Here is a 27,760-nt window from a genome sequence, read left to right on the forward strand (position 1 = left end):
TTGTGTATAGTACATAGAATGGCAAAAGATTGTCTGCATTATGTCGACATTATCTCAATTTATGTCGATAACATAAAAAGCGATCATAGCTGACATAATATAGACATACCGACAGTATAATATTTGCGGCTTTGCCCCTAACATTTAGTGGCTCTACATTTGAAAGGGTAGAGGTGAAGCTCTTTATAGTGCCTATAAAATAAGAGGATACTTTGGACAAATTTTTACAAAAATATATATCCCCGTTTTTTATAGGCACTCTAAAAAGCTTCGGCAAAAGGGGACTGAAAAATAGCTTAAAACCATCCCAAGACTAACATGGAAAAATTAAATAGCCTAAAACTATCACATGTCCTATATGAAGTTTAATTAGGTGAGAGAACCAAATCGGTCCAGTAGTTATTGAGATCTTAATCTTCAGACAAAAAAAACTTACTACTTTATATAATAGGATACTTATATATTGTTGACATAATAATGTTCAGTTTTTTTTACATAGCTGGCTATATTAGTAAATATTTTATAGAATAAAACATAACCATAAAAACTTTTTTCCAAAAATGTCTCTCTTTCAGATTGCTTGTTACAAATTTAAATAGTCTTGAACACTGTAGTCGAATAGCTCAAAATCCAATCTGAAAAAAAGAAAACTATTAGATTTTTTTTTACTGTATATCCTTTTTATGTCACAAAGCTACACCTACTAGTGGCGCTCTTTATGATGCCTATGAAAAAGGAGATAAATTTCAACACTTTTGGTCAAAGTATCCCGAATGACGTCATATTAGAAAAATCCATGACTTTAACATGACGTCATTCGAGATACTTTGTCCAAAAGGCACAATAAAGAGCTTCAAATGATGTACATTCCCAATTAGTTACATAAATACAGACATTTTAAGGAAATCTAAGTTTTATAGAACACCATGCGCGTCTCAATAAAAGGTCATTACCTAAAATATTGATACAGCTTTTCTATCTCGTATTTAGTTACCTCCTAAAAACCAAAGTTAGATTAGGTTAAGTAAAAGATAGAAAAGAGGGTCTCACATGGTTTGTGCCCCTCCCCCCCCCTCATGTGATAGATTTTTTTACAAAATGAGTGGGAGGGGGGGGGGGGGTTGTGGTAGTGGCCGAAAAATAGGTTTAAGTGGATGACAAAATTAATGAAAGTCTGTCTGTTTGTCTATGGAATTTCAGGAAGTATTATAGATTTCAATTAGATTCCCATACTTTGTAAAGCAATTTTGAAAAGCTAAGCTTTTCTATAATTAGGGTAGGTCGGTCCGTTCGAGATTAGGAAGCATATAGCAACTCTACAGTTTTTAATAGAAAGTCTGCACGTCCATTTAAAACGTGCTTATTTGTTTACTTTTGACAAACTAATTTTTTTATGTTAAGATTATCCCTTTCTTCTGATTTTTGGAATACAGATTCTTTTTACACCAAGGTACAGTGTTATAAGTTAAGCACCTCTATAATCAATCAAGTATAAAAATGTAAGTATGTCCTTAGACAGTATCATGTACTTAAGCAAATTTGCAACACATTTAATTACAATTTTGGTTAGACTTATGCATTAATATTCTGCTTATTCAATTCGGACACTCTACAAGTGTTAATGTTCGTTTGTCTTTATGTTTCAGAGCTTCGCTTTCATGGAATTTGTAATTCTTGTTTTTTTTTATAAATCTTCTTTTATTATTTTTCCTAAATATTAATTATTTTTGTCTCAAGCCACTTTGCTAGAGTTAAACGTTCATTTAAATGTATACATGTACTTAAAATATGTTCCTAAGTTTTTATAACATGTTTTTGTTACTTCATATGACAAATATTAGAAATATTTATAGACTAAGTTACATCATGCAACTTTTGGTTGAGAAAAATAAAGATGTTTATTCGCTAAAAAATTTTACACTAATTTATTTTTTTATTCTGTTAAACCACTTTACTTTACTTCAAAGTACAATTAATTTACTTTCCCATGAAGGCACTTTCTTTAATTCCCATTCTTTACCTTTTTAGTACAATTGTACATCTACTATATATATTGTTTTGTCTGTATGTCTGTCGGTCATGCTAGATAAGACGTAAAACTAGTTTTTTATTGTTTCATACTTTTTTCTTTTTTATCTCTCTTTTCTATTTTTTTGTTATGCTATTACAACTAAATATCTGCTCTATAAAACATCTTTGTCCGTTTGTCCATTCCATGATATTGTTGTGCTTTGCTACTTATGTATTTAGTCATCCTTGTTCCTTTCTTTCTGTTTATTCATAAATGTTTAGCTAAAGATTTAGACAGCTTTGCTGCTATTGGACGTAATCGTTCTTGCTTTTAAACAGGGTAAGTTAATAAATATGAATTACTTTAACCTTTTCCTCTATCCCTGTAGATTACTTTGACATTTGTTGGTAAACAATTGTGACAACTTAAGTACATAAACTTCTACAATATCCTCTTACAAGTAACAAAATATTTACTCATTTTGGATGAATTTATTTATAAAAGGGGGGGGGGGGGTTTAATGCAACCATCTCGTAATCAGTGAGCAAATGACACTTAGAATTCGAATTTCGATCTGAACTTTTGCATGAGTAATCCTTGGTAGGTCTATTTTCTCTAAATCGAACAAAAAGTTGGAAAAGTAACGGCTAGCGGCTCAGCCGTTTTTTGCCTATTTTCAGGGTAAATCCATCATCAATTACGTAAGAATCGACTTTTTAAAACATATTTTTGGTTTAATTCATGTTAAATGATAGCAATAACCAATTTTAAAACTTCTAGTACCAACAGCTACCGTCTAGAACCGTTTGATAGCGTTTTGGAGTAGAAAAGAGTATTATGTCGAGAGAGGTTTCGTGACTAATTTGCAGTATAATTATTTTCATAAATTTTCCAACTTTTTGTTCAATTTAGGGAAAATATACCTACCAAGGATTACTCATGCAAAATTATAAATGGAAATTCGAATTCTAAGTGCCATTTGCTCACTGATTACGAGATGGTTGCATTAACCCCCCCCCCCCCCCCCTTTTAATATTCATAGTTTATCTACTTACTAGCGGCTACACATCTAAAGGCAATTAATCTTTACTTTAAATTTTTTTATGAGAGAAAAAATATTTTCCATGGGCAATTTCTCCGTTAAGGGTGGAGATACTCTCCCCAAACTAGTTATATTAGAAACTTCGCTGTAAATTAAAACCATATCAGCCCAGCGGTTAGCGAAATCCTAAGATGCAAACACACGATATTCTGAATAGAAGGATATAATTCGGGAATAGTCCCATTCGTGGAAACGCCCCTTTGATGGGCGACACGTCGTATTTTAAAATGGCTTTTAATAGGTTATTTTAGGTTAGGTTAGCTAAATGCCCCGCAGGGTTAGGCAACTGGCCCCGCAGGGTTAGAGCCTACCAGAGGGGCTAGAAATATGTCAAAAGCTACAGTTAAAATATGAAGAATCGGCTACCACGAAAGGGACTATACCCTTTAATAATTCTGCTTTATTTCCTCTTAAATTCACCTTGTAACCATAATCCTTGACTGTAGATAGTTTTACCTTAAACATTTCCAGAGCTAGATCAGAGCTTTTTTGAGGGGCCGTTGCGTTGGTTGTTATTTCATCATCCTAATATGATAATAGTTACCTATCGCAACGAATTATAGACAGCTTTCTGCGGATAATGAAATGAAAAATTATACGAATAAAACTAGTTCTTTTGGTCCCGAGGCATTCAATCAAATGTACAAGTGACATGAAAGATAAAAACAACTCAATTCAAGTCTCGAAATATTTAGTATTTTTTGGAATTGAATAAGTTTAGTTGATTTATGTACTTTGGACTTTAGTAAAGTTTTAGATATATAATATGCCAGACAAACAGTAAAACACCATCCCCCCTTTTCCGAATTGAAATAAAAATAAGAGTGGGGGAGGGGATCGTTTTTTTTCTTTGCCTAGCCCAAGTGGCCGTAACCCTTCAGATCCTTCGGCGCCCAATCCAATTTAACCTAACCTAACCAGACCAAAGATAATAATAAATTCTCCCCTCCCTCTTTTACTTTAAATTATTTTTTGTGATAGAAGATGGGTTTTGCTTAACCCAGTACTTTTAGGAAAATACATTACAAAGAGCCACACATAGTTATCTTGTGACCAGAAGAGAAGCAGCTTATAGTTCCTATAAAAATGACGTCATACAAAGCAAATGACCAACGATAGGCCAGTATACAGTTATAATTGACCAAGGGTATGCCAGTATATAATTTAGTTGACTAATGGTAAAGTGTATACTGGCCTATCATTGGTCATTTGTATTGTATGACGTCATTTTTTATATAAGCACAATGAGCTGCTTTGCCAGGAGGATCATACCTCCAAGGCTCATACCTAGAATCTAAAGGGAGCTTATACTACTTTTCTCATCATGTCAGTCTTGGGAAAGAGGACAATTATAGAGATGCTACGCACATATAAAAAACTATATTAAAATATCTTTTTAAAAAATTTACCTTCTTATTTGAAATGGAGTCTGAAGGATTTGCACGTTTTATACTAAAAATATATTAATATAAAAACAATTTTTTATTATATAAATTTTATTGTTGAAGTATTTGTTAAAGAAGTTTATTTTTAATTTGACTTTGCCAAAAAGAATATTTTCTTATCTATATCTAGTTCTATAATCCCCTTAAACTTGCAAGTTTATTTCATACTTTATATTAAACTAGCGGCTAAGCCCCTAGTATATAGGGCACAAAGGGACTAAAAATAGCCTAATACGATCGAAGAACATGTAAAGCTTACCTAAAATGGAGAACCCAGAATCAGTTCAGTTGTTATTGAGATTTTAAACTTCAGACGAAAAAAAACCTTACTACTTTATATAATAGGATTAAGAATTGATGATGATGACAGTGGCGCGGTGACGCTTCGGGTACGAGTCCTCTACACTTCACCTTCTAACATAATCTAACGCAATCTATCGCCTAGGGTAACCAACACCCATCAGGCAATCAACATTTTGATTGCACGACCTTTGTATGATAAGTCCTAACTGTGCTTGGTAATGAGTTACGCATGTTTTAAGCTAAGACATTCCTCCTACTCTAGGACGAAGCCCATTTTGTTCCGAATTTGTATCACTTTTGAAAAGTGCGACTCCAGTTACGTCATATTTTTCTTTCCCGAAAAAGGGAAGGGGGAAAGAAAAAAAAGGGAAGGGGGGAAGAAAAAAGATATGAGAGAAAAGGGGGTTTTCCCCATCTCTTTTGAAGAGATTTTCTTCCCCCTTTCCCTTTTTCGGGAAAGAAAAATATGACGTAACTGGAGTCGCACTTTCCAAAAGTGATACAAATTCGGAACAAAATGGGCTTCGTCCTACTCTAGCTATCTTTTTCGCGCATCTGACATAGCAGCAATAGAAACCATTTTATCCTCCTTGGACTATCGGACAAAAGTTGTGTAATCAAAGTTACCTGAGTTTATCCTGAAGATTGCAGCTGTTTATGAGATATTCAGAGTCCTCGTTGATGGTTTCAAATTTGCTGACCAAATCATAATTAACAGTGCACGGTTTACATTGCCTAGAAGCAATAAAATAATTTCAACTAGTGACTGCGTTCAATGTGCGGGGTCAAGGGTGCCTCAAAAATTAAATTTCGAACTTTTTTTGGTGGGGGGGGGGGGGTTTAGAAAATTTTTTCTCGACCAGTAAAAACTTCCCTTAAAAATTTGCAGTCGTACAAACATTGTCCTATATTATAAAGTAGTAAGGTTTTTATCTTAAGCTGAAGAATTCGGTTTATGCTGGTCAAGATTGTTTTTGCTTTTCAGGGAAAATTTATTTATATCTTGGGGGTGGTCTTAACCTATTTTTGAAGCAACTACAAGTTTATAATAAAGTATAGACAGTTATGTCTATTTTTGTTTACATTACAAATTATCAATTAAAATTAAATACTGTTTGGCTAAGATTTTTCAGGGAATCTTTATGTGTGCCTAGGGTCTTTATTCATTAAATTCACTTAGATAAATGTAAATATAGATATTAATAATATCTGCAGTTAAATTCAGTAAAAGTGTTTGTTATATTTTGATGATAATTTGCATCTGCAGCCGTTAACAAGGGAAATTTTTGAATTTAGAGTTTACCTGGACAAAGGCAAAAAATGACTATCAATTGGTAATTTCTTGTTTTCACCATCATGGTTGTCGCGTCGAAGTTTTGGCATCTGATCCAGAATAAATGCAACCATCTCTCTGAAAATAGCAGAACTTAATAAGTACTCCTCAAAACACTTACAAAATTGTGGGTGCTTAAATTAAAGTCTATTTGTGAACCCACCCTCTCTCCATCAAACCCTCCACCCTCTGATATTTAGATTATTTAAATTTTCTAAAACAAATATTTTTTTAGACCTAGCAGGGGGCTCTAGCACTGCGGGACCCTAATATTACAAAGGTCTTCTAACTTTCACTCAACTTAACCAAGCAAAAATTTAATAGTTACTTCTCGCTTCGTATTATAAACGGCTTTCCTCAGATATAGAATGTACAATTATAAGATTAAAACCAGTTTTTTAGCCCCGAGGTGCCAAAGGCACGGGCTAAAAAGACAGGTTTTAATCTTATGATTGTACATTTTTATATTCGTAGAAAGCTAGATATATAATACGATGCTAGACATAGTTTTTTTCGTATGAATGAGAACCGGTTCCTATCCACCAGATTCGAATGAATACGAGAATAGTTATTTCTTTCATCGTATTATACTTTTATTGAATTTTGATTGGCTGTTTTATTAAGTTGAGTGTCCAAACTTTTTATCAACTAATTGTATCCTACACAATGGATATTTTTGTGTATCATTATTAGGAATATATATTAATTTATCAGCCATTGTCTTATCCTTTCCTAGACAAATTCTAAACGGGTATTAGAAACATTATTTACGTCATAAATTTCTTTCATGTAAAAATCATAAGAATAAATTTTCAAAATTTTGAATACGAGAAAACAAATTTGAAAATTGTATTCCAAGGATTCTATTTCAATTTCCGAAATAAATGTTAGTGGAAAAATGGATTGCCTTCGCATTTGAAATGTACATATTAATATTGGTTGTTGTAGGCTTGAGACAGATATCGTACAAATTATTTATAGCATTGTATTACGGTATTATAAACAGCTTTCCAAGGATAGTAGAAGTGAAAATTATGTTACAAATTCTAGTTTTGTTTGCCCCGAGAGGCAGAAGGCCCGGTGTAATAAAGATGGAATTAACATTATTTTTTAGTATTCGTAGACAATTTGGCTATAATACGATACTACACATGATTTTTTAGTATGGCATGGAACCGTTCTAATCCAGTAGATATTGGTCGGTTTCGAAGCCATACTAGAAAAGAAAACTACATTAACCAAAGACTAAGTAACTCTGTAGTCAGTTTATAAGAAGACTCCCGTTTAGACATTCTATCATTTGTATTTATGATAACACTTGTATTATGGCATTATATTGTTAAAGAAACATGGAACATGGGCTGTAAATTATACTGGTACCAAAGCTTTTTTATTTGGGGGGGGATAAAAAATGGGGATGGGCAAGGACGTTCAAGCTTTTTTTTATTTGGAGGGAAGAATTTGAAATTTAAAATTTCTGTGGAGGGAAGGGGGGATTAGCTCCCCCCCCCCCCCTTGGACGTCCTTCTGGTACCAAAAGTTTTATAAACAGCTTTTATCATTCGTTGGAATAAAAACTATGGACACTTTTAAAATTTTTTTACTCTTGATTTATTGACTGGCTGGCTCAAACTGCAGTGTTCATTATTGTCCATTGTCTAATCCCTTAAAATTTGTTTCATGTTATGTAATAATTCTCTTTTATCCTCATTGATTGTTAGATAAAACAAGGATGACAACATGCATAAAAACGTAGAACTGAAACGGTAGGATAAACGGACATTAACACTTGTATAATGTCAGAACTGAATAATCAGAATATAAATGTATAAGAGACGAAGCAAAATTGTGAGTAATTTTTTTTAAAGAACCGCTTGATATGGGATAATGTTTATGGACAGACATACGTACATTTTTAGGACTTGATCATAGATTTGCTTCGCTTAAAACATTATACTTTGTTGTCCCAGGAATCAATTTACCAAAAATCAAATCAATCGGATGATTAGATCACATAAAAATTTGTTGTTAGAAAAATAAAAAAATCTACATGTTTAATATAGACGTATGGACATTCTGATTATGATTATAGAGTTGCTACGCTTTCTAAATCGTACCTAACTATTAAAGAAATCACCATGCAAAGTTTGAAATCGATAGGACAATTCTAACATGCCTAAATTAACGAAAAACCTATCCGTCTGTGACAGACTTACGGACGGACGGATCAACCCTAATTATAGAAAAGCTTCGCTTTTAAAAACAATACAGAACAGCATTACGCCCATTACTGAAATTCCATTGTAAACCTAGCAAAATCTTTAATATCGTTTCCCATGTCAAAGTTTCCAGTTTGGTTTTGAAAGAGAGAGAGAGAGAGAGAGAGAGAGAGAGAGAGAGAGAGAGAGAGAGAGAGAGAAAGAGAGAGAGAAAGAGAGAGAGATAGAGAGATAGAGAGAAAGAGAGAGAGAGAGAGAGAGAGAGAGAGAGAGAGAGAGAGAGAGAGAGAGAGAGAGTGATAGGATGGGATTGAGGGTAAAATTGAGACTTCTAAAATAGAACTTTGATGAAAACTTTATGAAATCTTCTTTGAAAGTCTGCACCAAGGTTATGTTGGTCAAAAGTACCATACTCATTGTTCTTCTAGAAAAAAAAATTACATGAATCAACCTTAAAAAAATAAATTCAGGGAGGGAGGTGACATTGGGCTGTTTATTACAAAGTCCCCAAACGTTTTCTTATTCGTTGGCTTAACAACTTTGTGGATTTTCATTGACTATTGATTGTTTGGTTCATTAAGTTTCCAAATGTTTTATCCACTAATTGTAATCTAAAACCTGGGCAATTTTGTGTTTCATCAATTGCATTGTACAACAATTTATCGGCCATTGTCTTATCGGCCCTTTGAATCCTGCATAAATAAAAAGAGGTTTAGGATGAATTGAAAAACGACGAAAATAGAGATAAATAATTTCCCTTAAAGTTACTATCGAGCAAAGAAACCTCCCTCTCTCTCTCTTATATTTTTTAGATAAATTGAAAATGAGGTGGAGGGGATGTTTTTCATTTCTTCATGCCTAATCTCTTCTGGACCTATAACTCTGGTGCTCTAACCCTGCGAGGTTATTTTCAATTTATTACAAAATAAGGGGGAGGGGGGGGGGGGTTGTCTATGTATTTTTGGGGGGGAACTGCAATTGAAATCACATTAACATAGAATTTTAATGTATTTTTGTATAGTTTATAGACAGACGGTTATGAGTATAAGTTGCTAAGCTTTCATAATTCTACCTAATTGTAACAGAATTCATCTTTTAGGGCCTTAGCTCGATTTGATGAAATTAAGTATTCTTTCTGGACGCATTAATCTCAAATTTAGAAAAACGTTGCTGTTCAAAAATGACAACTTTTGTTAAATTACTTTGTCCCCTCCAATATCAATCTCCTCATCTGCAAATGTGTGTGTGTGGTAATACGACACCCATACGGACAGGCCGTTTACAGAGTTGCTTCGCTGTGACTTATGATAAGCAAACCCCCCGCACTAATCCTATTATATCACTATCCATCTCATGACCGCTGTTAACCCCGCACCCAGCGGTCAAACTAGCCTGCCTAAATGTGGGGAGGGGACTTGAACATGCAACTATCACGAGTCCCTCATGCGCTTATATAATCGGGAGGCACTGCCTCCCCTTTTACCACCGTTGCCCCCACAGCCTGTCTACCGTCGGGCGCTAAGCCCTAGCGCCCCACACCCCCTTCAAACCTAACCATTGTTATATTTTGTTGTATATATATAGTAAACATAACTTGTAAATATTATTCAGTTTAAATATATAATTTCTGTATGATTGAATCCTGCTTGTTTGTTTGGTAGAATACTTAAAGGCTAGGGCTCGTTGAATCCGAACTCGTTACCCCGTGGGCCGAGTACGCTCGGCTTACCAGAACTTGGTGTCAGCGTGTTTCAATCGAGCCTTACAGAAACTAGCCTATTCTACCTCTGATTGGACCCTTTGGCAAGTAAGGGGACAATCAGCCGCCAACTGACCCGTGAGACGGCCTTTTTAGGTCGAATTTCCATCATTTTGAACGCAATATGTGGGCCTCTGGCCTACGGCAAGCAGATTTAGCCTGCTAAAAGCGCCAGTTAAGACGCTTTTTCCGTGTCGTGTAGGAGTAGCGCTGGGTGCGCAGCCACGACAATCGGATAATTTAGCTCAGACGGCTACAAAACTGAGTCTAAATTGGCAAGTGTAGCTGGGACAAGCCCCAGGACACCCAGGCCAAACCTACGAGACAGACAGCTGTGTGCTGGTCTCCCTAAGAAGGCAATGTGTGGCTGCGAAGCTTCAGCACACAAGTAAGCCCTACCACTGCGACGGATAGCAGATTTTGAGCCACAGGCACGGCAGGACGGGACATTCCCTGCCGCTGCCTCCCAGGATTCGAACCCGAGGCGCTGCAGGACGGGCCATTCCCTGCCGCCATTTTTCGGGATTCGAACCAGCGGCGCTGTAGGACGGGTCATTCCCTACCGCCGTCACCTCTCTGAACCTTGCAGGACGGACATTCCCTGCTGCCAGTGCTTCCAGAATCACACCTAGAGCTCCTAGTGATAACAACACATCATTGTGTATGAATGTCAACCAAGTGATAAAAATAAATATAAAATTGTTGACCAAGTGATAATTAATAAGCTCTAGTGATTCGAAGCTACAGTCTAAGCCACCATGGTAAGCGATACCACCATAGCTGCGGTGCGGCCACCACCAAAGTTTCTGCCAACCCCAGCCGAACGAGAGGCCCCCTTGTCTCAAGGGCAGGACCTCCACTTCCCCTGCCATGTCAGGGTGAGGTTTCCTACTCCTGACCCTGCCCAGCATGTACAGGTTGATGCCATGATTGATTCTGGCAACCGTGTACCAGGGTCTGCTGTAATTTCTGAGCACCTCATGCACGCGATGGGCGTGCAACGCATGTTGATTCCGGACAACACCCAGATCCTGACTGCTAATGAGGAAGGCCAGCCCCTCCAGGTAATCGGAAAATTAAAAGAGTTATATATGGCAGTTTCACACACTCTTATACTCCATCTATACGACGTGACTGTGGTCCGGAATCTCTCACACCCTCTGAACCTAGGAGGGTATTTTCTCAAGGAGTTCGGAACTAGGCTCTGTTTCGACATGCAACCACCTTGCTTGTGGGTGCGTGGGGAGTTTATCCCACTCCGTGGCGTCCCCATTGACCGGGAGACAGCCGAGAGAGAGCTAAGCTATGAGGGGCCTCTGCCAGGCCCCCTGCCTGAGCAGCCGCGTGTGGTTGAGAAAGGCACACACTGGGTGGACGCTGAGCTCAACGCACACAAGGGAGCTAACCTGCTAGCCATGGGGTTGCCCCCAGTGCCCAAGGTGCCAAGGGAGAGCCTGCCAACAACGTTTCCTGAGATTGCCAGCCCTCCAGAACCAATCTTCTCCGCCGACATTTTTATCAACGGCCAGCCGTGTCCACCTGGCCCCCTCTACCTGGGACCTCCAGCCAGTCCACCAGCCAAGCCCGAGTCCAGACCCGTCAAGTCGCGGTCTGATGTACCCGGAGCCACACTCAACTCTCAGGCCCCAGCCTCTCCCGGCGCCGTGCCCGTCAAGTCGCGGCCGGACGCCCACGGAGCCAAAGCTGGACCCAGCACTTTGGCCTCTCCCAGCGCCGAGCCCGTCAAATCGTGGCCGGACGCCCCCGGAGCCACGCCTGGCTCCGACACGTCAGCCCCTCCAGAAGCCGAGCCCGTCAAGTCGCGGCCGGTGGGTCCCGGAGCCAAGGCTGACCCCTCACCAGCCACGTATAGGCTAAGCGCTGTCACTCCAACTGACGGTCAACCACCCCAGCTCCGCACAGCCAAGCGGGTGGTCCTGCCTGGCCGCGGGGTTATGGCGGTCCCTGTTGAGCTAGTAGGCCATCGCACCAAGGATGCCATTCAACTAGCTGCCCCAGAACAGAGGTTTGGGGAGGACCTTGTTATTCCAGAGGGCCTGTATGCCCACAGGCCTGGCTCTGCCACTGTGTTCAGAGTACTGGTGGTCAATGAGGGGGAGGTGCCCCTCTTGCTGGATGCTGGCCTCCCAGTGGCAGGGGAGCTGGTCAAACCTGACATTTTAGAGGTCTCTGATACGCCTCCCCCGCGTCTCCACTCGTTCCAAGAACCTGCTGAGCCTATAGACATGCAAGAGTTGTGGGAGGCCCTGGAGATGGAAGACAATGAGTTCCTACGCAAGGACCCCTTGCTCAAGAAGGAGGTCTGGACTACGTTGTCAGAGTACAGGGACGTCTTCTCCAATTCTACCCCCGGCTGCACAGATGTGGTTGAGTTGCAGCTGCGCCTCAAGCCAGGGACCCAGCCGATCCGCCAGAGATTTAGGGATCTGAACCCGCGGCAAGAGGCTGAACTGGAGAAGCAACTGGACACCTGGCTACAGGAAGGAGTCATAGAGCCGTCGGACTCCGCCTGGAGCAGCCCCCTGGTGCCCATCAAGAAGAAGGACGGGAGCACCCGCTGGGCCGTCGACTACAGGGCCCTCAACAAGTGTCTGGAGCTGGACAGCTACCCCCTGCCTAGGATCCAGCAATTGGTGGAACGAGCTGGCGGGCACCGTGTCTACAGTGCTTTAGACGCGGTGGCCGCATACTACACCATCCGTGTGTCTGAGGATAGCCGGCCCTGCACCGCCTTCACCACCCCCAGGGGCTTGTATCAATGGAAAAGGATGCCCTTTGGCCTGGCCACGGCACCGTCTGTCTATTCCAGGTTTATTGCAGGGGTCCTAAACCCACTAGGCACAGCCAACCTCCAGTCATACCTTGACGACGTCCTGACCTTCCATCAGGATACCTGGGCCCACCTGGCCAGGCTCCGAGAGGTCTTGGAAGCCCACCGCAGGGGAGGGATCCGCCTCAAGCCAGCCAAGACCAAGTTGTTCCGGTCCAAGGTGGATTATCTGGGTCACACCCTCAGCCGTGAGGGGATAGCCATGCAAGAGGACTATATTGACCGCATCTTGGACTGGCCAGCCCCTAGCACCCCCAAGGATTTGCTGGCGTTGCTGGGCTTCTTTGGGTACTACCGCCTGTTCATCCCAGAGTATGCAGACCTCACCTACGAGATGAATCGGCAGAAGACGGCCAAGGCCCTAACCTGGACGCCTGAGATGGAAGCCCAGCTGCTGCAACTCAAGGACAAGTTCCGCCAGGCCCCCATCCGAGCGCCGCCCAGGTTTGATTTACCAGCAGTGTTCCAGCTCACCACAGATTTCAGCAGCCGCGCCATCTCTGCCATACTGAGTCAATGCCAGGAGGGCAAGGAGAGGCTGATTGCCGCCGTGGGGCGCAAGACAACCGACCCTGAGACGCGCTACCCGTCCTGGAAGGGAGAGATGGCCGCCATTATCTATGGGATCCGAAAATTCCACGGCATCTTGTCCTACCGCAGCTTCCAGATCAACACTGATTCCTCTGCCCTGCTACAGATGAAATCACTGAACACATCCACAGGGATGGTGGCCCGCTGGCAGGAGGAGCTAGCGGCCCTAGACTTTACCGTCTGCCACAGGCCTGGCACCCAGAATACCAACGCCGACGCCCTCAGCCGCCGGGAAGATGCCAACATGCCAACGGCTAGCGCCGAAGAATTAGCAGAGCAGGCTGAGTATATCCACAACCTTGGCCAGCCAGGGGAGGCCGCAGCTAGCCGACCTCCTGCCGCCCGACTGGATTCAGCTAGAGTATTGGAAGCCCAGACACAGGACCCCCTCCTGCTCCGTGTCCGCCAATGGGTGGCTGATGGCAAGGCCCCAACCAAGGCTGAGCTGCGTGGCAAGGAGCGAGACGAGCAGCAGTACGCCAGCCGCTTCCCAGCCCTGGGGCTTGACGAGCACGGCTGCCTCACCACCACTGACCAGACTCTGACAGGAGAGAGGACAAGATACCTGCTGCCTTCGGCCCTCCAGCAGGACGCGTTCTTTCTAGCCCATGGGACCCCCATGGCTGGGCACTTTGGGATGGACGCAACTATCGCCCGCGTTGCCATGCACTTCTGGTGGCCCAACCTGGCCCGTGACGTCCGCCTGATGGTACAAACCTGCCCTGAGTGTGTCCAGAAAGTTACCAAGGAGAGGCTGAAGCAGGGGATCCACGTGCCCTCCCGCCAGGGGTATCCACAGCAAGTCCTATTCATCGACCTGGTGGGGCCACTGCCAGAGACCCCAGCTGGGAACCGCTACATCCTCACCTGCCAAGATGGATTCAGCCGATTTGTCAGCCTCTACGCCATCCCCAACAAGCGCACCCTCACGGTGGCTGAAGCCCTGTTGCACCGCCACCTGGCCACGTTCGGATGCCCCCTGAAGATCCATTCCGACAATGGAATGGAATTTACCGGCCAGGTATTCCAGGAACTGGCCTCTCGGCTCGAGATTGGCCTGACACATCCACCACCCTACAACCCGCAGTCCAACCGAGTGGAGAGGTTTCATAGGACGCTCAACACAGGCATGCGCCTGTTCCTAGACAGAGACGATAACAACTGGGAGCCACACCTGCCTGCCATCGCCTTTGCCTACAACACCAAGGCCTGCAGATCCACTGGTGTGACCCCGTTCCTGGCCTTCTTTGGGAGAGAGGCCAAACTTCCGGTGGACATGGTGCTACGGCTGCCAGAGACCGAATATGCTTCAGTTCCAGCCAACGTCCAAGCTCTGTTGCAGCGCTACTATGCAGTTTATGATGCCATCCAGCAGAAGGAGGAGGGAGCCATCAGGAGGAGCGCGGCAGCTTACGAAGGCACGGCCAAGTATGAGGTTGGAGACTTGGTCTGGTACCTGGCCCCCCGCCTGGTGCCAGGGAAGGCAGCCAAGATTACCAAGAGATGGACTGGCCCCTGGAAAGTAGTGAGGAAAGCTACAGAAGTCCATTATGTCATTAAACCTGCCTCTCCAGTAGCCAGGATCTCAGAAGTTACCGCGCATGTAGGCCGACTGCGCAAATACACTGGAGATGTGACTGCCCACCAGATCCCAGAAGACATCCAAGTTGACGTGGACGGCGACGAGGATGCCACCGAGCTGCCAGTTGGAGCGGCGGCGCCCGCAGCTAGCAACCCAGGAGAGTTCCCAGTGCACCAGCCAGCCGCAGCCGCCCCACAGCCTAGCGGCCAAGATCGTGACCCAGTGGAGGAAAACCTGCAGGAGCAGCCCAACGAACCACCGCCGCCGCCGCCCGCTCCAGAGCCACTCAGAGATGCCATCTGGAACCCTGACGCAGACATGGAGAACCTGCCAGCCAGCAGCGAGCCTGTAGGAGAAGAGCCAGCCACTGCGATGGAAGAGGCCGCCCCAGAAGAAGAAGAAGCCATGTGCCCCCTGCTGATGACAGCCATCCCCATCCGGGTAGGAGCCAGGAGGCCAAGCAACCTGAATCAAGCAGGCGCCCCCATGGAATTCTATGCGCCCTTTGCCATCACCATTCCACCCTTAGGAACCATCAGAGCCTGCCTAGGCCTCCGTGTCCAGCTACCAGCCGCGACAGAACTGATCCTGCAGACGAGGCAAAATTTCCAGCGGCGAGGCCTGGCCGTTGCCAACCCACGCCTAGAAGCCAACCAGGAGCTGACAATGCTGATCACCAACCACAGCCAGACCGAGCAACGAGTGTCCCAGGGAGCCTGTGTAGCCCGAGCTGTCCTCCATCGAGCTGTGCCCCAAGAACTGCCTGTCCGGCGCATGAGCCGGCTGTCGTATCCCCAGGTTCAAGGCCTGGTGGCTCAGGAGCCACGCAACCCTTGAAGGGGAGGTTGTGGTAATACGACACCCATACGGACAGGCCGTTTACAGAGTTGCTTCGCTGTGACTTATGATAAGCAAACCCCCCGCACTAATCCTATTATATCACTATCCATCTCATGACCGCTGTTAACCCCGCACCCAGCGGTCAAACTAGCCTGCCTAAATGTGGGGAGGGGACTTGAACATGCAACTATCACGAGTCCCTCATGCGCTTATATAATCGGGAGGCACTGCCTCCCCTTTTACCACCGTTGCCCCCACAGCCTGTCTACCGTCGGGCGCTAAGCCCTAGCGCCCCACACCCCCTTCAAACCTAACCATTGTTATATTTTGTTGTATATATATAGTAAACATAACTTGTAAATATTATTCAGTTTAAATATATAATTTCTGTATGATTGAATCCTGCTTGTTTGTTTGGTAGAATACTTAAAGGCTAGGGCTCGTTGAATCCGAACTCGTTACCCCGTGGGCCGAGTACGCTCGGCTTACCAGATGTGCACAAATTTTCCCATAAAAAAATCTACTATTTTATAAGCATAGCTTTCTGTGTGTAGGGACTGTCAGTATGTCCGTACGGACGTCTGCAATAGATAGCTCGAATAGCAAAAGATCTTTATAGTATCAATCAAGACCTTGAATGTTAGTATGTCCTGTATTTTATAAATATTAGGACAGATTTATTAGTATTTTGTTTATACTTTAATATATTGTTTAATATTATTTGTCAATATCCGTTTGTCTTTCGCTTTTATGGATATTGGCATCCTTATAAGTAATATACTACGTCTCAAGACTTATATAAATTATGTAAAAAGTTCATTGATACTTTAAAGATGAGATAGAATTAAGTAAATATACTTTTACTGATTTTCAGACTTTAATTACTTAACAGTTTAAAAATGTATAAGGTGACTTGAAACATTTTTTATTACTTTTTTTGATTAAAAAATGTTCCATAAAAAGCAATAATTACTTATATGTCGAAACTACCTATGTCTGAAAGTCCTCACTTTACATTATAATAAGCTATGTCCTTGTACAGGCCATCACCATTGTTTTGCATAGCATATTAATTAACAAGGATGACAACATCCCTGAGAGCCTACCTGAAAGTTGGAGTATCCTGCTCAATATCCGTTGTTCTGTACTTGTCTATAATGTTCTTTCTTAGTTCCAAATATTTGGGATTTCCTGTTGGATTGTACAACTTGTTCCTAAAAAAAAGATAATGCTTTATATTTCCTATCATCTATTTATTAAAGACTTAAGGAGAAGAGGAGGGGATAAGTTTGAGTCTCAGCCATAACCGCATCATAACTAAAACGTATAAAAATTTAACTATCACTGTGTTATTAACTATGAGCATTGCATATATATTTAAGCAATTTTGTGATAATTTTTTTCCTGCGCTTTGCTTTCTTGTATGTTATCCTTGTTGAATTCAAAATTTAAATCTATTTCCTCCATGACTTTATTTAAAAAAATATTTTTTTATTGAGATATTGCAAGTATTTCAGTCGTTTCCCAAACATGCCTTTACCTCTCCCCCACCCCGTACATGTCTGTCCGTGTGATAGTAGACTAAATAATGCCACATCATGCATCTGGTTGGAAGAGTGACGCAAATTTCAGATCTCAGTTTTCTCAGATTTACTATATTTCTCTGTAAGATAAAAGTGATGTTTCAAAGTTTATTTAATTCGCTATAATATAAAGATAATTTTTTCTCTAATCGCGAAAACTGGGATAAAAAATTTCCAACCTGACGCATGACAGCGTATGACCGAGAGACGTAGCATTATTTTGTTCAGTGTCTGTCCATTTATTCGTGTATTTAAAGAAATTATATATTGGATACTGTCATGCAATTGTAAATAATAAATGTAAAAATTAGATGACAAATTTTATAGATATAGCTATTGGACTATCCATTTTTCACCTTCAAAGAAGTTGTATCAAATTTTTTGCTTTTTATTTAAGATAGCTAGCCGGTTCTTTCAGTAAGTAGTAGATGTAAAATTTTTCATAGAATTCAGATATGCAATCGGTTTTTTTGTAGACCTCTTATTTTTAAAGTAATTTAAGTTTTTTAAAAAAATAATTAAGTCGGTTTTAAGGTACTAAAACGCAACAAAATAAAAGAAGAAAATAGCTAGTATGAACAAAAATAGTAAGATCTTTAATTTGACACCTTACTTTTAAAATTCTGTTGAGTAATTGTTGAAAAAATCTATTTTTTAACCTCGGTTTAATCAAAACATTAAACCTAAATATTTTCTCATACAGACATAAAAAATATGGGTTCATATATACCATTAGAATGAGAAAAATAATATGAATCCATTGTAAGCAAAATTGAAAAAGTTTTAAAAAATTGTAATAAAAAATAGAAAAAATAAAAAGTTTATTTTAAGAATTGTAACTACTAAACTAGCCAATCACAAATCGCAAAAATTGACGAATCAGGAAGCTTAACCTATAAGATTAACCTATAGAATTGCCAGAAAAAAAGGAGAACGTTCATACAATATATACAATAGATACTACAATAAATATAGTGATATTAAAGAACATGTAAAGAATGAAAAATTATGAACAAATATGCATCAGTCTGTTTATAAACTTCAAAACAATGCAGTTAAAAATACATTATTGTTTCTTGTGTTTAAAAAATATCTGCTACATTGCATTGTCTTTTGTTTAGGTTTGGTTCAGGTATGGTTCAAGCTAACCCTTTAAAGCCGAAAATTATGATTCTTAAAATAAACTTATTTTTTATTATAGTTTTATAAAACTTTTTCAATTTTGCTTAGAATAGATTCGTAATATTTTTCTGATTCTAAAGGTATATATGAACCCATGTTTTTTATGTCTGTTTGAGAAAATATTTAGGTCTAAAGTTTTTATTAAACCAAGGTTAAAAAAATAGATTTTTTCAATAATTACTCAACAGAATTTTAAAAGTAAGGTGTCAAATTAAAGATCTTACTATTTTTGTTCATACTGGCCATTTTCTTCTTTTATTTTGTTGCGTTTTAGTACCTTAAAACCGACTTAATTTTTTTTAAAAAAAACTTAAATTACTTTAAAAATAAGAGGTCTACAAAAAAACCGATTGCATATCTGAATTCTATGAAAAATTTTACATCTACTACTTACTGAAAGAACCGGCTAGCTATCTTAAATAAAAAGCAAAAAAGTTGATACACCTTCTTTTAAAATAATGAAAATAAAATGGCCTTTTATACCAAAATGTAATATTTTGTTCCTGTTGGTCTTATTAAGGGATTGATCATCTAGACTTTCTATATTTATTCTTTATGTATTACATGTTGATCTTCCTAATATTCCCATAAGACGTCTATACTTTTCTTCTATTTATCCCATGTCTTTTTTAGCCCTTATTCTTAAACAATCCTTTGTTTTTGTACAGTTTTTGGTATCGAGCCTACTTTATAATTTGAAATGTCCGTCTGTCTGTTTTTCTGTCTGTAAGAAGCTGTAAAGACAAGATTGTCTCGGCTGAAAATTATGCTAGAAAAGACAAATATCTATTTTATACAACAAGGTTTCGTGATTTTTTACTTTATAGATATTTTTGGACATTGAATACATAGACGTCCAAGGGGGGGGGGGTAATTTGGCGATTACCCCCCCCCCCAAATTTTTTTTTTTCATTTTACCCCCCCCCCCCATTTAAAATTTACCCCAACCATTTAGGAGGGGGTATTTACTAGGGTTGAGCCGGATACTTTTTTTGCCGGATACCGGATATCCGGCTGATTTCAAATGCCGGATATCCGGCCAATATCCGGTTATCCGGCCAAATTACCGGATAACCGGCCAAATTACCAGATATTAAAGTAGTAAAAAAAAATTTCTTCAGAAATCTTATATAAATTTACATAAAGTTAAACTTATTCAGAAAAAATATTCTTCTAGCTTCAATAATAAGAAAATTATAGCCATTTAAGATTTTAAAAAGCAGAGATTTTTGGTGTAAAGTATAAAAAATTATAGAGCCGGATATCCGGCCGGATAGTTTCAATATCCGGTATCCGGCCGGATATTAAAAATGGCCGGATATCCGGCCACACCGGATATCCGGCCCAACCCTAGTATTTACCCCCCCAAACAATTTTGGGGGGGTGTATACCCCCCCCCAAAAAAAAATCTCTAATAAAAAAAATTTTTGCGCGCATTTTTAATACTATATATTTAATAAAATTTAAATTACCCCCCCCAAAAATTTTACCCCGGGGGTAAATTTTAGGGGGGGGTAAACTAAATTTACCCCTGCCAACAGATTTCAGGAGGTAATTATACCCCCCAAGCAAATTTTACCCCCGGGGTAAAAATTTTGGGGGGGGGGTAAAAAAAATTTGCGGCGAGCTTCGCGCGCCATTTTACCCCCCCCCCCAAAAAAAAAAAAAAAGAAAAGCTTGGACGCCCCTGATTGAATATCTGAAACAGATTATAGTGCCTAGTAAAAAATGACGTACAACAATTTCTAATGACCAATGATAGGCCAGTATATATTGTAATTGACCAATGGTAAAACGTATATTTGACTATAATTGTTCATTTTGAATTGTATGACGTATTTTTTTATTAGGCACTATTAGCTGCTTTTGAATATCTGCTTTAGAAATCTGGCCGTTGGTCCATCCACAATTTTTGTGCTTTCTTACTTCCGAATGTTGTGAGTAACAGGATGTTTGTCTGCCCATAGAGGATTCTATGGGCGTAGCTGCTAGTATTTACTAATTTAAAAGCTTCCCTAGATTTAGTCAAATCAAAATTGATTGACATAATTGTTCACCATTTTTCCCTTTTTCATTTAGTATGGACATTTATCCCATTTCATAATTTGGTAAAATTGCGGTTGTACAGTAAGATCTCAGAACGTCAAAGTATAGTTATAAAATGTACAGATAAGTTTGAAATGTTTAAAGAGCATGTTCTATACATTTTGAAGGAAGATTCATCAAGTACTATTTCAAGAGTGTTGCTTATAATAGTTTTATCATAAAAAAATAATGTATGTATTTTGCAAAGATAGATAAAAGAACATGAAATAAATTACATAGTAAAAGCTTTAATAATGTTCAAGTAAAGATATATAGTAATAGTATAAGTTGAACACAGTAATAGTGTCTGACTGATTATGACGTAACAAAAAAAAATTAGCCAATGAGAGGCCACTATAATTTTACCATTGGTCAATAGCGGCCTCTCATTGGCTAATTTTTTTTTGTTACGTCATAATCAGTCAGACACTATTACTGTGTTCGTATAAGTTATTTATCTGTTTTTTTAGTTAAAATATTATTACTTTTGCAAGCTTCCTTTGTGCGTATTACCAACTAGTTGACTGAATTGCAGCGTAGCTTTGCTACAAATAATAGGTGCTTACCTGTATGCTGACACTAGACGTTCAAACGGATGCCGAACAATCAGAAATTTTACTGATTCATCATAAATTTTCTTCCTACAAAATAAAAGATTAAGTAAAAATTTAGGATTTTAGTTGCAAAGCTACTTTATAAATAGTTAACCTGTCTGTTAGTTGATATATAATAACAACATTGCAATTTATCGTCTCTAAACTTTCCTTTTAATTTACTTAATTTACTTTTTTACCCAAAGCAGTTCTGTTTTAGTTCTTAATATTGTTTTACCTAAATTGTATAGATAGTTGTAGGCTTTAAACCAGAGACCTCTAGGATTACTTATCTTATTTAGAGCAGGGAAATTTATAATACATCCGAATCTTTGTTCAGAGTGCTAAGAAAATATTAGAGCTCTTTTAAAATTTCCTTTGAATAACTGAAACTTTTTTGAAAAGTGCAAACTTATATTTTTCTCAGATTTAATCATTGTATGTGATGATTCTTCATAATTTTATCATAAAAAATTCTTGCAAACAAAAAAATTTTCTTCAAGTGGAAAGGATACCAAAATTTACATCTACGTACACACAATAATCAATAGAACGATATCTTTCCGTCTTTTCTGCTTAAACAGTTCTCCCGGTTGTACTTGAGTTTGCTTCATAAACCCAGGGGCTGCTATTCAGCCAATTAATTCCATTTGAAATTGCCGAAAATTAAATATTTTGTTGGAGTAAAGTTGGAATAAAAGTTGATTTTCTGTAACTGAAAGGGAAGTGGGTAAAAAGGGAAGGGGGTTAAGGGGAAATTTTCACTTATAATTGTTTATCAGAATCACATTCCTTTTTCCCTGCATATACCCTGTAGTATACCTGACATCAGTATTATTTGGAGGGGGGAACATATTTTTGATCCTTGTATGGTATTTTTTTGGATTACATGTGTATCCTCCCTATACCCTGTAGTATACCTGACATCAGCATTAGTTGGTTGAGGGAACATAGCTCTGATCCTTGTATGGAGGTTTCCCCAGGTGGTCCTCAGTTTGCTCCCAGACAGCTTGTAGTAATTCATTACCCATGTGGTTGAGGCCGCCTTCAATACACATGTTAAGGGGTTTAGTTGAGGGTGTCAACTGGTCTCTTAATGTTAAAATTAGCCGGCCTACCCCCCCCACCCCCCCAAACTCTCTGCATGCATCTGTATGTACAGATATATATTTTATTAAGTAGGACTTGGCGGCAATAGCTGTATATTTCGGCCCCTTAAAGAGCAAGCCCTGGCCTGTTTTCAATATAATTCGCAGACAACCGCACACTTTTGGACAATCTGCAGTCGCAAAACATTATCGAATATTTTTTTTAATCATAGAATTTAGAGGCTCTGCATTCGAAAAAGGAGAGAGTGGAAAATAAAAATATTTTTATAACCAGAAGAACATATTTAAAAATAACACAAACCCTTGCATGGGAATAGTTATTTATAGCATCGTATTATAAACAGCTTTCAACGGATATAAAAAAGAACAATTTTAAGATTAAAACCAATTTTGTTTTTTTTTGAGATGCGGATGGCAAGGATTACAAGACTGTTTTAAATATTATGATTTTTTCTATCAATAATCGTAGAAAACTGGATATAATACGAAACGATACATGATTTTTCGGTATTGCGTAGATTCGGTTTTAATCCTGCGAATATTAATCAGTTTCGGAGCCATGCTGGATAAATTATTACCTTATGTACAGGACAATACACCAGTCTTTCATTAATAGCCCATCTCAGTGACCTAAAGAATTTATCACATGAAATCATTTTACTAAAGTAACATGATGTTTGTTTGTCTGTGTGCCTGATTTCCTTTACAGGATAGCTTGTTATAGGTCCCGGGAAGGTTTATAACTATTTTTCGGGAGGGTACCACCACACTTCCCAGACAAATCACCCCTAGAAAAAATTACCCCCCCCCCAAAAAAAAAAAAAAAATATATTTTTAAAAACTAAAATGAAAAAATAACGTTGGGAGGGGGGGATGGTCGACCACTCCCCGACAAAATAAAAATTAGGGGCGTAGCCGCTAGTAAAAAATATAAGAGAGGGATGGGGGGGGGGTCATGACCCATACGTAATAAAAAGGATTTCTTGAAAAATGTAAATACAATTATTGATATGAAGCACCTATTGTTATAGAATATATGTTATTATTGATATTGGTTTTATAATATAGCCTTAAAACTCAATAACATTAGGTTATTTATCTGGTAAATATGATATTTCAGAATTTTTAAAATATACTAGTGCATGCGTTTATAGGTTTCTAGGGGCAATTTAAAAATAGAAAAAGAGGGTTGAACATCCACCCTAAATTTATACTTTCTGTGTAATTTTATCCCTATCAATCGAGCGGTTATCTTTCGGTGCAGACACACAGACATACAAACACTCTGTTACTTTTACAAAAACATAAGTCTATTTTTTTATTTACTCTAAAGTGTGTTATTTTTTTTATATGTTTCATCATTGTTTGGCCACAACTCAGTCGAAAATTATTACAAAATAGACCCTTTTCGACCTAAGATACTCAAATAGTTCCTTTACAAGCCCCATCAATCAGTTTTGAGATATCTCCATATTTTACTCTATGTCAGTGAGAATGATCGAGGTGTATTGGTATACTTTTGTTTTGTTACTTTTAGATGTTGTTATCCTTGTTTTATTTTCTTTGTTCTTTGTTCGTTAACCCTTACAGATCAGGGGGGGGGGGGGCTCTAAGAGCCCCCCTTCCCTCTAGTTTTTTTCAATGACATTTTTTTGTAGGTAAGCTAGAGAGCTATGACTTCAGGCCTTTTTAAGTTTAGTAATTATACGTCGGCAAGAGTTGATCTTATATGGATATCTGGTCTGCGTCGGTCGTGGTGTCCGGTCGAAGTGGGTTAGGTAGCACCAAAATTAGAAAAAATCTAAATAAATCTTAATTTCTACATTATGACTTTTGTGTATAAGGTAAAGACCTAAAATTTTTTTGGTGAATACTTAGATATCAATGAACATCTGAGAAAAGTGGTGTTTTGACCGTTTGACCGCTCCCTGGCCGATTTTATGACCGATTTTTTGTCTGGCTTATATCATAGACATACGTCATAAATATTTGAAGTTTTTCGGCGATGGTCAGAAAAGGTATTTTTTGGTTATGAAAAATAAATGTTCGTCCTAAAATTTGGTTATCCTAGCTTTAAAATTGGCCGATCTACTGCCGTTTTAATATTTAGCGGCTGGCCGCCGAAAAGTGGCTAAGGAGCGCTCTTACCGCTATGACTAGAAAAAGCAATTTTCTCTAAAATTACACATGAACCACCAGAAAAAGTGTACGTCTCTATATGTAACAGGAGCTGAGATAGAGCCCCCCCCCCCCCCCCCCCCGATCTTTTAAGGTGGGAATTGGGGCCCGATCTGTAAGGGTTAATCATATTAATGCGTATAGTTTTTTTTTATTGTAGCCACACATACATATGTAATCATTAGAATGTCGTACTTTTGAATATATGTCAGTTATTACCATTAAATGTTAATATGTATTGCCATATCGACATTAACCATTATATTGTATTTGGATAGCATCAATTTAGTTTAAAGCACAAATAAAAATTAAGGACAAGGCTCAAAAAGGCTCACTAAAATGAGAAAAAATACTTACACTTTTATTGATTCAAGATCAAATTTTGGTCCAATCCTAAAATAAAGAATAAATGGATACACTGCAACTAAATTGAGCGTCTGGCATTCAGTATTAGCAGGATAAATGCTTAGGCCCATAAACAGGTGGAACTTATTACTATCCACAGTCTTAAATTCCATTCAAAAGTCTGCTGGGTATAAAAAGTTAAAATAAACGGTGCCTAAATGTCCGAGGAATCAATTTGGAATTTACTAGCTAATATATTAGAGTAAAACATAAGATAGAGAAAGGGTTAAATAACTGTATCTACCCATCGCAACCCCCTTGTGCAACCTTAATATTGGGTCATTGAAAATCAACCAAGGGTGTCGCTTATATTAACACAGCTAAGTAGCATAAACTATAATTAAGAAGCAGAATAAAGAGGTCTTTGAAAAAGGAAGGGAGGTAGTTGTCTATATATACATCTATGCTATAGATCTGTTGCTAATATATAAATATGAAATTATACCTTTCACATTGTCTCCTCAGATTTTCCAAAACTTTATCTTGTTCGGGAGTTCGGGTAAAATTCTAAAATTAAATAAAATTTAATTTTGAAGGATTGTTGAACGCTCTAATTTCCCAAAGCAAAGGATTGAACTAGGAAATTTTACAGTTTATGGGCGTCTTTCTGAGAGGATAAAATTAAAAAACAAAGATGACACAATCAATAAGAAGCAAAGCAAAAAATGAATCGACAAACGGACAAAGTGAGATTTAATAGAGCAGAGGTGGATTCTTTAAAAAAATTTGCCCCACTAATCGCTTAGTGGGGCAAAATTGTTTTCGTGAAAAATCCACCAAAATTACATTAAAAATCTACAAAAATTAAACAAAATCATAGATGGGTTATTAACATAGGATTTTATTTAATTTTTGTAGATTTTTTTATGATTTTGGAGGATTTTTCACGAAAACAATTTTGCCCCACTAATCAATTAGTGGGGCAATTTTTTTTTAGAATCCACCTCAGATGTTCGGATGTTATAAAAGAGAAAGGGAAACGAGAGAATATTCTACAATTAATAGAAAACAACAAAACATTGAAACTGGGAATCTTCACTAAAACTTTAAACTGTCTTTTTTAAATAGCAGATGAGAAAATCACATTTTACACCAAGATGTTTACACTAAAGCTTTTTTATAGTGCTTATAAAAATGACGTCATACTGGCCAACCATTAAATTAAAATATATACTGGCCTGTCAGTCTGTGTATTTGCGTCATTTTTATAGGCACTATAAACAGCTTTGTGGTTACTTGCTAAACAATAATGTTTTCAGAATTGCTTCTACACTTTTTTCCAATTAAGGGAATAATCATCTGAATTACTTATTAATTTTATTATTTATTCTGTAATTTTGCTTACCATGCAGTTATGTTGAGGGTCAGGTGGGACATATGTTTCAATTGCCTCCCTTTTCTCTGCCTCAATAAGCTTTCGTGTTTCTTCCTTAAACTTCTGAAATTCACCTGAAACATGAATTAAAGCATCAATAAGATTAGTTTAAAAAAAACATTATTATGCTTTTCCAAATATGATTTTAAAATATGTTGAAATTCTATACTTTGACATATTGATATGATGCATCAAATTTCATATATATCAAAAAGACTTGAATTAACTTTCTACGGATTTAACAAAAATTGTATATATGCAAAAAATGATACGCCAAATTAAAAAAAAAGTGAAATATATATCAAAAACAAACTTTTGAATTGTTGTAAAGCTTTTGATTTTTTATTTATGTTATAAACTTTAAAATCCTTTGATGGATATTTTTACACTTCTCTTTTTAAACATACCTTTTTTGCCTTTGATGATTCCTTTTTCTCTTTTCAATTTTTTCCACTGTGGAATCCACATTTTACCAAGCTTTTTTTCGTCCAAGTCAATATTTCTTTCATTTCTGTCACAAAATATATGGATAATAACAACAAAAAAACATATTTCATCTATTGAAAGGGTTGTGTTGGCCCATAAATAATTTTCTGCAAAAAGTGGTGGGTCAAATCTTTTTTCAATGGTACAAACTTTCTAAATCTTACCCCCCCCCCCCCTGACCCATATTCAAGTAAAAGCAAATAATTTTATATAGTTCTAGGTAGAGAGACATTGGCCTGTAGGTGATTTTGTTGATCATAATGGGGAACAATGGTATGCACAGGGTTCTTTTGCAGGTTGAAAAAAAGGGAAGGAAGCCTTTTTATAATCTTATTTTTAGGGGGGTGTTAACACCCCCTTTAAACCCACTTTCCGCACTTTAAAGATTCGTGATATATATTGATTATCCTACGTTGTCTTATCTCTTAAGATCACTGAAAAGCCGTGATCTCTTTATGTATTTCGCCTGTAAAGATTTGACCAAAAATGTCTATTTTTGCTACTTATCCGTATTTTCCTGCCTGGAAGTATCTACTTGATTATCCTCGTCAGTATATTCCTGTTCGTCGCCACTACTCTCATCATAATATTCATCATCCTTGTTAATACCAACAACATTTTGTTATTGAAATTTGTACTACAATTGTACATTTAAATTTTAAATAAAAGTAACAGGATGTCTGTTTGTGTTGGTGTGCGCAGTGAAGGATCTCATTAACCGCTGGACT

The 27,760-nt window shown here is 38.6% G+C and overlaps 1 protein-coding gene across 1 annotated transcript; it reads right to left on the minus strand.

The window, feature by feature from the left end:
- Positions 1–437: 437 nt before the first annotated feature.
- LOC145330769 (carbohydrate sulfotransferase 11-like) lies at positions 438–27,054 on the minus strand. Its single transcript, XM_080175434.1, has 14 exons — positions 26,954–27,054; positions 26,517–26,620; positions 25,617–25,678; positions 25,124–25,159; positions 23,167–23,218; positions 22,400–22,524; positions 21,453–21,527; positions 17,143–17,250; positions 6,165–6,272; positions 5,489–5,596; positions 4,523–4,565; positions 3,570–3,638; positions 954–997; positions 438–635 (listed from the first exon to the last, which is right to left on the minus strand). Exons 1-14 carry the CDS (start codon positions 27,012–27,014, stop codon positions 584–586), a joined length of 1,047 nt encoding a protein of 348 aa, XP_080031560.1. The 5' UTR covers positions 27,015–27,054; the 3' UTR covers positions 438–583.
- Between the last annotated feature and the right edge of the window lie 706 nt (positions 27,055–27,760).

Source organism: Acartia tonsa, chromosome 10, assembly GCF_053477335.1.
Source record: "Acartia tonsa isolate MP-2025a chromosome 10, ASM5347733v1, whole genome shotgun sequence".
Taxonomy (NCBI): Eukaryota; Metazoa; Arthropoda; class Copepoda; order Calanoida; family Acartiidae; genus Acartia; species Acartia tonsa.